Source organism: Gasterosteus aculeatus, chromosome 3 (assembly GCF_964276395.1).
Source record: "Gasterosteus aculeatus chromosome 3, fGasAcu3.hap1.1, whole genome shotgun sequence".
Taxonomy (NCBI): Eukaryota; Metazoa; Chordata; class Actinopteri; order Perciformes; family Gasterosteidae; genus Gasterosteus; species Gasterosteus aculeatus.
In genome coordinates this window covers 18,707,481-18,722,480 of record NC_135690.1, presented here as the reverse complement: position 1 = coordinate 18,722,480, position 15,000 = coordinate 18,707,481, and the positions used below count along the sequence as shown (strand labels likewise).

The following is a 15,000-nucleotide window of genomic DNA, read 5'->3' as shown; positions in this document are numbered from 1 at the left end:
GCGTGGCGAGACAGACGGGTACGCGTGGAGGGACAGAGAGTGAGACAGACGGGTATGTGTGGAGGGACAGAGAGTGAGACAGACGGGTATGTGTGGAGGGACAGAGAGTGAGACAGACGGGTATGTGTGGAGGGACAGAGAGTGAGACAGACGGGTATGTGTGGAGGGACAGAGAGTGAGACAGACGGGTATGTGTGGAGGGACAGAGAGTGAGACAGACGGGTATGTGTGGAGGGACAGACAGTGAGACAGACGGGTATGTGTGGAGGGACAGACAGTGAGACAGACGGGTATGTGTGGAGGGACAGACAGTGAGACAGACGGGTATGTGTGGAGGGACAGACAGTGAGACAGACGGGTATGTGTACACAACGTTATGTTAAGTGTTGATGCTACAATGTTAGCGTAGCTTAGCGGTGATCAAACCAAACTCCATTCAGAAAACAAGCGTTTTAAAAAAGACCTGAGTTATCAGGTCCGAGTGCTGCGGTGACAGAAACACAGGATGTGGAAACTACAGAAGAATAAACTGTTCATCAGTGTGTTTGAACACCACATGGTGGCAGGAGTCCTGCACGGGGCAGAAAGAACACTTTACCCTGTGGGGGCACAGAGGCCGGCTGGCTAATAATCCACCTGTTCAGGTGGGTGGGTTGCCTTCAAAGTGAACTGGTGTGTGTGCGTGTGTGTTAACGTCATGACAGGGAACAGGTGTGATGAGCAGCCTCAATGGTTTAATGAACCACATGAAGGCAACACAGATAAGCAAGGACCACCACCATCATCATCATCCATCTGTGTGTATAACAGAAAATCAGACACGGCGTAAATGCACAGAATCATGTTCACTGATAATAATCTAGATTTATTTTAGTCATGTTTTATCATTATACTGCTGCTGTGTGTTTGTACCGTGTAGCGGTCGTGGGACTAATAAAGGAATATCTTTATACTACATTAGTATGAACAGAGACGTGAGGGAGGAAACGATCATTCCCATCACACTTATTAGGTTTTACCAGCTTCTAATAAACACAAAGGGAAACAAAAGTACCGCTGAACTATTCTGAGTTTAACTTCATCACTTGAAGGTTGTTTATCAGCTGCTGCAGTTCTTCATATTATTCACATGACAGAGCTTTAAACTGTAACCAGATTCATGTTATTTTTATATGGATAGAATCTGATTAAATAAAACTTAGTTGTAATTATCAATATTTTTTAGATATATTACATCCCAGAGCTATTTCTATGAGTGGAAGAGGTAAAAGGAGGAATGTAGTGACTGCGTTCATATGAAAATACATTATTTAACTACACATTCCTGTATTCATTCATTGATTTTATTTACTTATTTGTTGTGATTAAAATGTATTATTTTATTCATTCTTATTTACATATTTGTCTTTATACTCCCGCTCTTGTTTTCTAGGTTTTACTTGTATTGACGCTGCTGGACGCCGTGGAGACGCGTTTAATGACCGAAGCCTCCTCCTACCTTCATGGGGGAGATGTGAGCGTGGCTCACGTATCCGTGCACGTTCTCGATCTGGGAGAGGTTCTTCTCCGCCACCTGGACCAGCTCCGGCCCTCCGGCCTCCTCCGTCAGCTGGGGGGAGCTCTGGTCCTGGGGGGACGAGTCCTCATCCTGGTGCCGGTACTTCTGGAAACAGGAAACCGAGCCGGTCAGGACGAGTCTCCGCCTCATACTCAGGGAACCAGGAAGTTCAGCAGATCAAAAGAAGATGAGCAGCGCCGCTAACGCTACTTTAACGAAACATAAATATATAAAATAATAATAATAATAATATAAAAGGTGGTTTGCATCATGCGGGTCGCCGGCTGTCGCCACTTCGCCGGCTGTCGCCACTTCGCCGGCGGACGCCCGACTTATTTTCATCGAAGCCGGTCAGCTTTACAGACAAGTAGTGGAATCTAATGCTGACCTTCACATGTTGTTGAATTTCTTCTAATACCAGTTAAAGCTGCATTCTGTGCAGTGACCAGCAGGGGGCGACTCCTCTGCTCCCATAGACGTCTATGAGGAAATGACTCTACTTCTCTGTAGTGACCAGCAGGGGGCGACTCCTCTGCTCCCATAGACGTCTATGAGGAAATGACTCTACTTCTCTGTAGTGACCAGCAGGGGGCGACTCCTCTGCTCCCATAGACGTCTATGAGGAAATGACTCTACTTCTCTGTAGTGACCAGCAGGGGGCGACTCCTCTGCTCCCATAGACGTCTATGAGGAAATGACTCTACTTCTCTGTAGTGACCAGCAGGGGGCGACTCCTCTGCTCCCATAGACGTCTATGAGGAAATGACTCTACTTCTCTCTTTATTCCCTCAGTAAACGTTGTAAACATGAGTTTATGGTCTCAGTCTCTAGTTTCAAGTCTTCTTCAACACAACATGATGTTCATTTAGTGAATTATGGTCGATTTGAGTCACACAGATATACAAATATGGTCACTTCGGGTTCACTGGTTTAAAAAAAAGAAAGATGGCCGAACTCAAGGTTTTAAAAGCTATGATGCAAGAAAAAATACAAGAGTTAACTGGCCTGTGAGATGTATTAATAATCATTATTCAACACTGAAGCAAACATAAAACATGTTAACTACGTATTCAAATTGCCACCTAAAAATAAAATAGCAGAAAACTCCCCCTGATCTTGACTGTTGTTACAGCAGAGCGGCTTCAACACAAACAGAGGAAAAAAAACTGAGGGCAAGCGGTAAAATAAAAACTGGGTTCCACTCGGGAGGATTCTGACTCACACGAGCAGCAAATCGTCCTCAACGGACGAGATTCAAATAACAGAGAGAACAGAGGGAGACAAGAGGCCTTCGGTGAGAACACATCCTGTCCCTCAGAGACTCAGGAGAGCATCCTCCTCCTCAACAGCTCTCCCAGTGACGGGGAGGAGGAGGAGCGCATCCCCCTCCTCCTCTTCAACAGCTCTCCCAGTGACGGGGAGGAGGAGAAGGAGGAGCGCATCCCCCTCCTCCTCAACAGCTCTCCCAGTGACGGGGAGGAGGAGGAGGAGGAGCGCATCCCCCTCCTCCTCAACAGCTCTCCCAGTGACGGGGAGGAGGAGGAGGAGGAGCGCATCCCCCCCCCCCCTTCTCCTCAACAGCTCTCCCAGTGACGAAGAGGAGGAGGAGGAGGCACAGTGCCGACTCTCGCCTGCCAAACGCTGCTATTAATAGCAGCGTCGGCGCGGAGAGGACGTAGCGTGTTCAGGAGGGAGGTTCATGCATGATTGAGGGCTGTGATGAAGAATGTTATCAAACACACAGCTGTACAGATGTATGTAGCAAACAGGAAGTCATCACGAGTAGCCAATCACATTTGTCCCATTAGTACATAAAGCAAACACTTTATTATTCTTCCAGATTTAGTTCACTAATCAACTTTGACCTTTGTGGTGGAAAGTAAAAAGCTAAGTTGAGGAACTCCACCTCGGTCACATGACGTCACGTCAGCTACACACGCGGTCTGAAGGAGGACACGTGTTGTAGTCACGTCTAGTCGTCTCATTCGGACTCTTTCAGCGACATCACGGATGTCTTTCTAGTCTGGTCTCCGATCATGTGACTTTGTAAACAACCAATCAGTGATCAGATGACCAGGAGTTGAGCTAGTAGCGTTAGCAGCACCGCTAACGGCCTTCAGTTACACTGTGATGCGTTCAGGCTCTGCTGTGAACATGAGAACATATCACCTTATGATGATGTGTTCACGGGTAATCTGTAAAGTGTAGTTTTAAATTGAATAAATGCAGATGTTTTCACATATAAGATAAATATTAGAGATGAATCATGGTGTTGAACGCTTCATTAATTGTGATGATTAATGTTTTATTTGATCATCTTCGTGGTTTGTACTAAAATAAAAATGTGTAAAGAAAGTACAACATTTAGTATTTGATGGTCTACTGGCTTCAGACCCGTCCAAAGGGTTTGGGGAGATTAAATACTGTGAATCCTTGTGGAGCAGCTGATATAATCCAACATTGATGAGGCGTCAGAGCTGAACACACGTGAACCTCAGGATGTTCAACTCGGTTCATGTGAAGGCCGTCCAGCAGAACCCGGTAGTCCACTTCAACACCAGAACCAGAACTACACCTCCTCCGACCGGAGGCCTGTGTGTGTGTGTGTGTGTGTGTGTGTGTGTGTGTGTGTGTGTGTGTGTGTGTGTGTGTGTGTGTGTGTGTGTGGTTTCTTCAGTGGCGTTTCCCTGCTCAGCACATGTTGACCACTGAGGCACGTGCGTGCTGGGTGGCCTCCAACGCTCGGCCAATCAGAGCCTCCGGTCGGCGGGGGGGTCACTGAGGCAGAGGGAGGCGACGGACGAGGTGGGCGGGGCCTAACGCGTAAACACCGTCAGGGATTCTGTGCTCCGGGTTCCTGCTCAGTGTTCACGTCTCATCCGTCACTCAGAGGGAATTCTGTTGATTCTCAGTATTCAGCTTTTAAAAGAAATGATTCGAGTCATTCGTCATGTTTAAAGGTCTGATCTCCTGGATGTAAATGAAACAATCACGTCATTGGAAATAAATACAAATCATTTATGCTGCTTATGATGAAGAAGAGATTGAGATCCATTACGGGAACCAAAACATTGACGCAGAGTTAAAGTTTTTTCATTTAAAAAAGTCAAACTACAAGAATGAAAAATGCTCTAAATTATTTTCTGATGTTTTGAAAGCAGCTGATCAGCGACTCCGTAAACCAACCGCGAATGAGACATTTTCATCAACATCTGGACTCCCAACGCAGCGGGACACCTCGACCCCCCCGTCCACGTGCAGACGTGTCCACCCACCTTGCAGCCGAACATGAGGGAGACGGTGCTGCCGGTGCAGGCCGCCTTGCAGTGGCACAGCATGGGCGAGAAGCACTCCAGCTTCTTGGAGCCGGGGGACATCTTGTCGGAGCAGTTGGCCGACAGCCGCCGCCTCCTCCGGGAGCGCTGCCGGCTCCCCCCGCACCGCCCGACCCCCCCCGCGCCTCCGCCCCCAGCACCTCCGCCCTCTCCACTGCTGCTGCTGCTCCCTGCTCTCACCATCCACCCTCATTCCTCACGTCGCTCCATCGCAGAGGGGAGGAAACGACTCCCAGAGCACCTCCCCCCCTCCCCTCCTCCTCTTCACTGAGCCTCTCTCTCCCTCGCTCTCTCCCTCCGTGTGAGGGAGAGAGATTCCCTCAGTGGGGGTGTGATTGGTTTCCGGGGAGAGGGGATGTTGGTCACATGACTCATCAGAAACGAGAGGCGGGAGGGGGGAGGGGGGGGGGGGCATCCTCAGGGAAGGTAGAGTGATGTAGGACAGAGTCCGTGATGGGGGGGAGAGGAAGACAAGATGAAGGAAAGAAAGGAATAAAGGAGGAGAAACAAAGAAAGAAAGAAAAGGAGGAGCGACTTCAAGTGGATGAATTGTGTTAGAACTCCAAAATGTATTTTATTCATTTATTTTGCAGGTGTACTACAAGTGAGCCGGAGAGGCTCATTTCCATCTGCTGTCCTCAGCCAGATGTTTTTAGGACGCCCTAAAATAAAATACACTCAACTTGATAAAGGAGGAACAAACTTAATCTGTCCTTAAAGTTGTTATTCTTAACACCAACATTCTAGCAACTCTGTCTGCATTCTCTGTAGTGACCAGCAGGGGGCGACTCCTCTGCTCCCATAGACGTCTATGAGGAAATGACTCTACTTCTCTGTAGTGACCAGCAGGGGGCGACTCCTCTGCTCCCATAGACGTCTATGAGGAAATGACTCTACTTCTCTGTAGTGACCAGCAGGGGGCAACTCCTCTGCTCCCATAGACGTCTATGAGGAAATGACTCTACTTCTCTGTAGTGACCAGCAGGGGGCGACTCCTCTGCTCCCATAGACGTCTATGAGGAAATGACTCTACTTCTCTGTAGTGACCAGCAGGGGGCGACTCCTCTGCTCCCATAGACGTCTATGAGGAAATGACTCTACTTCTCTGTAGTGACCAGCAGGGGGCGACTCCTCTGCTCCCATAGACGTCTATGAGGAAATTACTCTACTTCTCTCTAGTGACCAGCAGGGGGCGACTCCTCTGCTCATGAAGCAGGGGACACTTTAGGGCGGGGCCACACATGATTGACAGGTCTCTAATAGACCATAAAGCAGGAGACAAACCACCACCAAGGTTCAAGTTGCTTTAGCTTTAGCTGTTCCAAATGCGTCCGAATTCAAAAATCTCCATGTTGGTAGATGCTTATGGCTCATTACCGTGTGTGTTTGATGGGGTTATAATGCTATATAATATAATATAATATGCACCACATTCACCTGATCGCACCGTGCTAAGTGGAAACTTTGGGGATCCAGCATGGCTGTTGAACGTTACAATTTGGTGTAGATTATTGTTATAATTGTGCGATTTGTATAGAGCCCAAAAGAGCTCGCTAAGCAGAAGTACATGACCTGCGCTACTTGAAAAATATAGGACCTCAAATATATAAGTGAAGAAGGAAATACTAATTTTAATTCAAAACTATTCAAGAACTGAATCAATCATTTTCGACCTGAAAGTAGTTCAGTAATTATAACTTATTTCAGTTAATACATTGTTGTTCACGACTAGAAGAACTTCTCTGAATGTGTGTGTTGTTTCTTCACAGCCGTCCTGTAGCTCCCCCTGCTGGTCTTTCAGTTCACTGCAGCTCCTCACGCACTAAAGAAAGTCTATTCTTCATCCCTCTGGGTTATATTCTATTCTATACTATATATTTAGAGTGTAAATGGATCACGCAATTGTCCCTGCACTGTGGTATTTGTCTTGTCCATTGTCTCATTGTCTTACTGTCCAATGCAGCAATCACCAGGTCAAATTCCTCATATTTTAACATACTTTGGCAATAAATGCTCCTAATTCCTGAAGAGGAGGAGACGTGAACGGACGCCATAGACAGCAGCAGGAACCATGTGAACACGTGTGTGTATAATGACCCATTTGGTACAAAAAACAACTGCAGTATTTACTCCCCTGTGACGTGGAGTGTTGATGCTACAATGTTAGCTTAGCACCGATCAAACCAGACTCCATTCAAGCGTTTTAAAAGGGACGAAGACCCGATGAAGCACAAGCTTTTTTTCTTTATTAGCATAGTTCTTTCTGCATCATTTTAATCGGTTATAATAATAATATTTTGGGTTCACACAGCTGCAGTAAACCAACCACCGTGCGTCTCAGTAGCTTCAGTATGTCATGAAGTCTACGTACACACAGACCAGGTGGATGATGATGTTTTTACTACAAAGAAAACATCCTCTAAACGGTACAAATACACCAGATCTCTCGTCACAACTCTGTCACATATTCACTTGTTTCTGCTCAACACACGATGAAAATATGCAAACACAAAGAACCTGAGGAGACTCACAATCGCAGCCGGCACATAAAAACACGTCACCATGAACCGCCACCACGAAGATCCTGATGATCAGTACAGCTCCAGCCCCTCTGAGGACGCCGTGAACGGGAGTCAACAGTGGACAAACTATTATGTTTGTCAATTCCAAAAAAATAATTAATTGGTTAAGAAAGTCTAATTTTGTTGTATTTCGTGCTGCAGTACCGCTCTCCGCCTGAATGGAAACTGATTGCCGGCAGGGGCGCTGTGTTCACAAAAAGACCCCCAAATTTTATATTTATGCTCATGGACACATGACTCAAGTCTGGTGGACATCCGCTTACTGTGCACCATGTCCCATTTTTGATTGAATACATTTTCATTAATACACTAACATCGTATACGTTATGTTCCATTTACAGTCATGTTATTCTATTACCGTTAGTCGCCATGGAGATACCCAGGCCGTACACTCGAATTTACTACTTACATCACTCGTAAATCCTTTTTAGGACGAGGGCGACAGGGATTGACTAAGAACTGAAGCAGAAAGGGTTCATGTGATGTAACAAAGCGAGATGATATATTTATCTTTATCATTAGAGGTTCAACACCTGCTGTTTTTACAATGAACTGATGGGGAATCTGTTTGTGTGAAGTTGGACCAAAGTAAACTAGGCATGTATTTGAGGACAGGAGGTGTACTGTTCACACCCGACAACATGATCCAGAACAAAGAAGCACAATGACCCACGGCCTCTGAACGCAGCACAGACCCTCAACATGCCGCTGTGGTTCCAGCTGATCGTCATCGGGAGCCGGTTCATAAACCAGAGGAGGGACGAGCAGCTGATCGCCGCAGAAACAGAGGAGACAAATACACTTTGCTCCTCGGGGTTCTTTCCTCCCGTTAACGCAACTTTTATTCTTACATTCTTACTTTACCATTAACGTTTTAAAGGCCTTACCCTGCAGGAGGTGACCCTTGACCTGTCAGTTATCTTTGTTTATTCAATAATGGTCTGATGCTTTGTTTCAACTCAAAAAACACTAAAATGAAACTCTGAATTTGCTCTGATCTTTTATTTATGCAGATGTCTTAATACATTGAAGATAATGTTCCACTGGCTGCTTCCTCGTGTCCCCCCTCTGGTTTCAGACTCCGTATCCACGTGAATGGCCTACAGCGACACATTGAGGCCTTTGGGGGCCAAAACTGACCTCTAACCCCGGCCCTCCTCCTCCGCCCCCTCCGATGGTCCAAAAGCACACGAGGACTGGATGGGACATGCAGCGAGGGTGGACGATACACCGACACCACCAACAGGCGTCCAGTACTTACTTGTCCGTCATGGCCGGGGGGGCGCTTGGTTTGTGCCAACGTGTGCAGGATTTCATTTAGGAGGGGGGAGTCCTACAAGCGACCATGTTTGTGTACACGCAGAGAAGAAGAGGGAAGAGAGAGAAGAAGTTCAATGCAAAAGGACACAGCCAGCTCACAGCGGGCGCGTTTGTTTCCAGCCTGTGTCGGTGCCAGACGGGTGGAGTTACAGGAGACCACCAGTGGCTGTGAAGAAAATGGTTAAACAAACTTTTCCTCGACAGTTTCCTCGTTACTGCACAGACCGTAATGGAAGGTGGAGAACACGGGCAGACAGATAGCGACTCAAACAGGCACCACGCGGGAGACCAGGCAATAGACCACGTGGGAGACCAGGCAATACACCAGGTAACAGACCACATGGGAGACCAGGCAATACACCAGGTAACAGACCACGTGGGAGACCAGGCAATACACCAGGTAACAGACCACATGGTAGACCAGGCCATACACCAGGTAACAGACCACATGGGAGACCAGGCCATACACCAGGTAACAGACCACATGGTAGACCAGGCCATACACCAGGTAACAGACCACATGAGAGACCAGGAAATAGACCAGGTAATACACCAGGTAATAGACCACATGGTAGACCAAGCAATACACCAGGTAACAGACCACATGGGAGACCAGGCCATACACCAGGTAACAGACCACATGGGAGACCAGGCCATACACCAGGTAACAGACCACATGGGAGACCAGGCCATACACCAGGTAATAGACCACATGGGAGACCAGGCCATACACCAGGTAACAGACCACATGGGAGACCAGGCCATACACCAGGTAACAGACCACATGGGAGACCAGGCCATACACCAGGTAACAGACCACATGGGAGACCAGGCCATACACCAGGCAATACACTAGGCAATAGACCACGTGGGAGACCAGGAAATAGACCAGGTAATACACCAGGTAATAGACCACATGGGAGACCAGGCAATAGACCACGTGGGAGACCAGGCAATACACCAGGCAATAGACCACGTGGGAGACCAGGCAATAGACCACGTGGGAGACCAGGCAATAGACCACGTGGGAGACCAGGCAATAGACCACTTGGGAGACCAGGCAATAGACGAGTCGGAAAACCTTCAAATATCTAGAACGACTTTGACGATGTCGGTTTCTGTCCCGTTGGATTGTGCGCCGCTAACGTGAGAGGACGACCCGGTCGATCGTAAGGACGTCATGATGCATTCAAAGGTAAACCTTTAAAACAGTTTCTGGAGAGAAACGTGGAGCCCTTTGTTTTGTACACAGTAGTGTTTATTGTCCCCTACTTCCTGTCTTACTTCCACATTGCAAAAGAAAACAACCAAAGCAGCGCTTCGGATGAACGGTTAAAAAAAGAAGCTCTCCTTTTGATCGTCTTTTTACAGGATATTAATAATCCTCCACACAGCATCAGGTAAATGAGAATCCCTGATGGGATTACCGTGGCCCGGTTAGATTAAATAGATCCAATAGATTTTCTTGTTCCACACACCAGATGTTTGCCGACGTTTCCACAGAATACCAGAATCCCAAAAATCAGATTACTCTAGTTTCTGGTTGATCCCATGAAACGGATCTGGGATCATTAAGACCTCTGGTGCTGATCGCCGTGTTTGATTTCAGGATCTCAAAGTGATCACTGCCGGTTCCGATTGTGTTCTCACCAGTTCTGCTTCTCACCATTCATCTGAGACCAAAACCAAAGTGTGACAAACCAGAGTGAATCAATATGCTTAAAATGATCAACCGATCCTTCATTTACATATTAACCTCTAAAATGATGCCAAGATAAACTTCTGACAACATTGTCGTCCATCTCTCTCTTTAACGCGGTCACGGTGCATCTTCATCCCCATGCAACACTTGGGTTGGCTGGAAATGCCTTTGGTGGTACTTAGCTCCGCCCTCTCCTGTCACTTCTGGTTGCAAGTAAAACCAAGATGGCGACAGCAAAGTTTACAAGTTTAAACAGCAGATCTGTTAATACTTGCGATTCCCCAGATTAGTGAAGTATTAATCTGAATCAACCAATAATCCACCACGCTGTGACGAGAACGCGCGCTGCTGTGACGTGTGGGCGGGGCCTTACCTCGATGCTGGTGCTGAGGCTGGGCAGCGTGTCGGAGGTCACCGTGGTGCTTTGCAGGCTGGAGAAGTCCCACAGGTGGACGGGCGCCATGGGGTCTGCCGCCTTGGACGACTCCGCCCACTTATGGCTGTCCAATAAGGTCACTTCGTAGAACTCCTGGATATCTGAGAGGACGAGACGGAGGTCACTTGATTTGTTATTTTAGTCGGTCACATTTCAAACAAATCAAAACCCTTTATATTATTTGGCAGAAAAAAACTATGTAAACATCTAGCGGTGCTTTTGGATTCAAGTACTAATCACAATCAACATTTTAGCACCAACCCTATATCACATGAATAAAATAGACCAGATCGGCTACAACAGCTTCATGCACGGCTTTGATCATTTGCCGTTTCACGCCAATGAAAAGTTCCATGTTCACCAGCACAGCTGTAAAACTTCAGTGCATGTTAATATTAGTTTGAACCACTGAATGAGGTCTTTACTTATCTTTGTGTAGGTATCATGTTGCTCAATAAATTACCTGTACAAGTAGTTCTGTCTCGTGTACATTTGTCCTGTTATTGACCCTTAACGCACAACCAGAATACCCAATATATGTGTTTTCTTAAATGATCCTTTTTGACAGCCCTCTCCTTTAAACACACTCATGACTTCTCATCAGGATGAATCCTCCTTTCACAATAAAAGCCCAGCGCGTGTGGAGGAGCCGCTGCAGAAACCGTCGTACGTCTCATGAACCTGATGAATCAATCGAATCAGATTTCTCACTGATGTTTCTGTCCAAACCCTCTGAAGCCTGAAAATAGCTTAAAACGTGGAAACTAAAAATATCAACTCTGCTGCCTGACTGTTTCAGTCTAGTAAGGCCTATTTTTACCCGCTTGAAGAGGCCGCGGTTGACCTGTGGGTCACAGGAGCTTCGTGGTCAGCAGAGGAACCGTGGAGGTCGGACGTGACCAAGTGCGTTTTATTATTTATGTTTTGCTTTTATCTTACTGGGAATTCTTTGGACTTCTGCCGCGTTCCTCCGTAACGAAGAAATAAACCAACGTTTTACGTCTGAAGTAAAACTATTGTCAAAAAAAGTCAAAGTATCTTTACGCAAAGTGACTAATGAGATAATACAATGAGTATTGTATTATAGTTATTGATTCATGTACATAATTGTATTCAGGATATAGTACTTATTAAACGAATACACTGATGATTTATTAGGTATAACTAGTGACTCATAATGAATCAATTTCGTGAAGTTCAAACAACATTTCCCTGTGAGATGTAGTTGACTAAAAGATTTAAAGTAAAATGTACAAGTACATGAAAATAGTGGTACTTCAGTATATGTACTTGACACACAGTTTAAAGACCAAAATGCAAACTTGTTATTTCTGACCTTCAGACATCACAGTAAATCACATTACAGTCAGACAGCGTAACGACCAAACGTATTTACGCCTAACAAACATACTGCGTGATGAAGCATTCGTTGCGTTAGGTGCTGGTAACGGCGCCCCCTGTGGACTGAAGGGTCTCACAGTCGGACCCCTCGGTTCTGGTTCTACGGGACCTCCTTCGCTGCAAAGGCAACAGGATTCATCTCCTGGGGAGCCTGAATGTCTTTGCTGTTTCATCGCGTCAGGCTTCAGACATTTGAAGACTTTTTGGTTTTAAGAACATTTACGGAGGAAATTCTTTAAACCATTATCTGACCTTTGACCCTTTAAAATCTATTTCTCAAAGAGGAATCAGGCCACTCAGAGACGAGACTAGGAGACCGAGCCGGTCTCTCAGGGGGGATTATGGACTCGAGGTAATCGTCGTGTCCCTGGAGGGATTACACCCGACCAGCTGCAGGCGCCTCGCATCACTTGAGTGTCAATAAAATGATGATCAACCGTTGTCATTTTCTCATGGATTTCAATGGGAGCAGAGTCGCCCCCTTGTGGTCCCGGCAGAGAATGCAGCTTTGACTTCACAGGTTATATTATTGGGGCTGTCAACATTAACGTGTTAATCTATGCGATTAATGCGGCAGAGATTAATGCGATAAAATATGTTAACGCAGGAACGCAAAACCGCCGCTAGCTGCTGTCCGTTAGATCGGGAAGAGCGAGACGTACAGCGGAGAACTGTGCAAGCGGACCCCTTTACGCACTGCTAGGCTAAGCGAGCTGCTAGGCTAAGCTACTTCCATCTCAACATCTCCCCCGCACAGTCTGCAGAGGACCACCACTGTGTCCCCAACAGACCGTGGTTTGAAAACGTCCTGCTAAATGTGGGACATTTGTGGCTCTTCAAACACGTCAGATGGAGAGTTGAGAGCAAAGTGGCCGACAGGAAGAGTCGCTGGTTCATCACGTTCATCATCTTCCACCGGGTGGAATTCTGCCTCCAAGATGATCAAATGTGTGTAGATTTGTGCTTAAAATAACATTAACAATTAAAACGGTTTCTAAAGTGATTACTCATTACTTGTAAGATTCAGTCTTTAGAAGACCATACTGCCATAATGATCTTCTAAATGTGTGATTATTTTTAGTTATTACATAAACATGGAGATGATTAGCTGGTTTTTAGGATATGGTGCCTTGTGAATAGAGTTTCTCTTAAAGGTGCCGTCACAATAGGACTGAGCCAGAGGAGCAGAGTCCCTGAAGGGGCCTTCGTACCGATCAGGGCCTGGAACAGGTTGCTCTGGAAGATGTCGATGACCCTCTGGATGGAGACGCGGAGCTGCTGGTCCTCGCCGTGGTGCAGCTTGGTCCGGTACTCCTCCAGCAGCCGCAGGGCCCGCTGGGCATCTGTGTGGGGGGGTGAGAGGGGGGGGGGGGGGGGGGGCAGTGAGCCGGGGCTAAAAACTGATCCGAGTGCAGCTTCAACTCTGCAGGCGAGTCTGAATGAAAAGCTGCTTTAGTGCTGAAATAATCCAGATGAGAGTTTAATACTTAAAAAAAACTAAACATGAGAAGTTCAAGACCGCAGGAAAGGTTATTAAATCCGTACAGAAGAGTTTAATCACATGACTGTGTGTGTGTGTGTGTGTGTGTGTGTGTGTGTGTGTGTGTACACGCACGCACACGCACAGAGATGAAGCGGATCTAAAGGCCATAGACACACGGAGGCCTGAGATCTGTCTGTTTAGAAAAGGGTTCTAAGAAGGAGCGGAGAAGAGCCGCTGTGAAGCGGTTATTGATTACAAATAAACCTCATCAGCACATTTTATGCAGTCGACTCTTCGCGTTCTTTGAATAATCTGCTGCTGGTTATAAAAAGTTGTGGGTCGAATGGAGAAGTTTGATCGCTGTGAATGATGAAGAGCAGAATCAGGTCAGAAAAACAGACCAAAACAAAGTGAAAGGACGACGTGAAACCAGGTAAACACACATGAGCTGATGTCATTTAAGAGTTTTAACTTTTAACTTTTAGTTTTAAGGAGCAGATGTTTAAAAGGATGAAGGGATTTTTGTTAAACAAAAAAAGGATTAATCACCAAAACAAAAAGTTACAGAAAAGAACCACAGGAGAGAAATTACTGTTAAGTCACTTATGATTTAAGGTTTTACACGAATCACTGAATTGTTTCTTTGAATTAAAGATCATCATTAAAGCTGCAGGATCGTGTGGTTTGTTTCTTTTAAATCATTTTGTGCGCTTGGTTGTTGCCACGTTCACTCGTAATATTGACGTGTCACAGATTAAATGTATGGTGTATTATTATATAATGTACTCGTGGCCGGACAGAAAGTACTACTGTGGGACTCACTTTGTGTAACTTAAACGAGGTATTATTACCATCATGTGAGCTTTATACTTTTATTACAGTTGACCTATTTGACGGGTTGGAAATGACTTATTAATATGACGGTTTATTTATAGACCAGGTGCCCCGCGCACAACTTGGTTAGCACCGCAAGCTAACCGGCGGCTAGCCCGACTTTAACTCACTTCACCGACCGGCGCGGCTCGGCTCGGCTCGGCCGGGCCGAAGCGAGCCGTTTGGGCCGGCGGCTCCGGCTCACGTTGCGTCCCGCGTTTCGTTGCGACCGCGCGGCTCTGCGCGGAGCGTCGCGCGGTTCGGTCCCGGTTAGCCGCCGTGCTACCGGGGCGAGAGCGAGCGGGGCTTA

At 46.5% G+C, this 15,000-nt stretch overlaps 1 protein-coding gene across 32 annotated transcripts in view; it reads right to left on the bottom strand.

Moving 5' to 3' along the window:
- The window catches only part of dlg1b (discs large MAGUK scaffold protein 1b), a 34,618-nt gene that overhangs the window by 18,787 nt on the left and 831 nt on the right, over window positions 1–15,000 (bottom strand). For 16 of the 32 annotated variants that reach the window (XM_078100020.1, XM_078100028.1, XM_078100021.1 and 13 more), the window contains exons 2-4: window positions 13,546–13,677; window positions 10,871–11,034; window positions 1,499–1,663 (exon numbers count right to left, since the gene is read on the bottom strand). In XM_078100020.1, the coding sequence (XP_077956146.1) occupies window positions 1,499–1,663; window positions 10,871–11,034; window positions 13,546–13,677 (461 nt within the window). Of the gene's footprint in view, window positions 1–1,498; window positions 1,664–4,833; window positions 5,103–8,736; window positions 8,809–10,870; window positions 11,035–13,545; window positions 13,678–15,000 lie in introns of those variants that run through there. The other 16 variants (XR_013467233.1, XM_078100040.1, XM_078100007.1 and 13 more) reach the window with 4 other exon arrangements.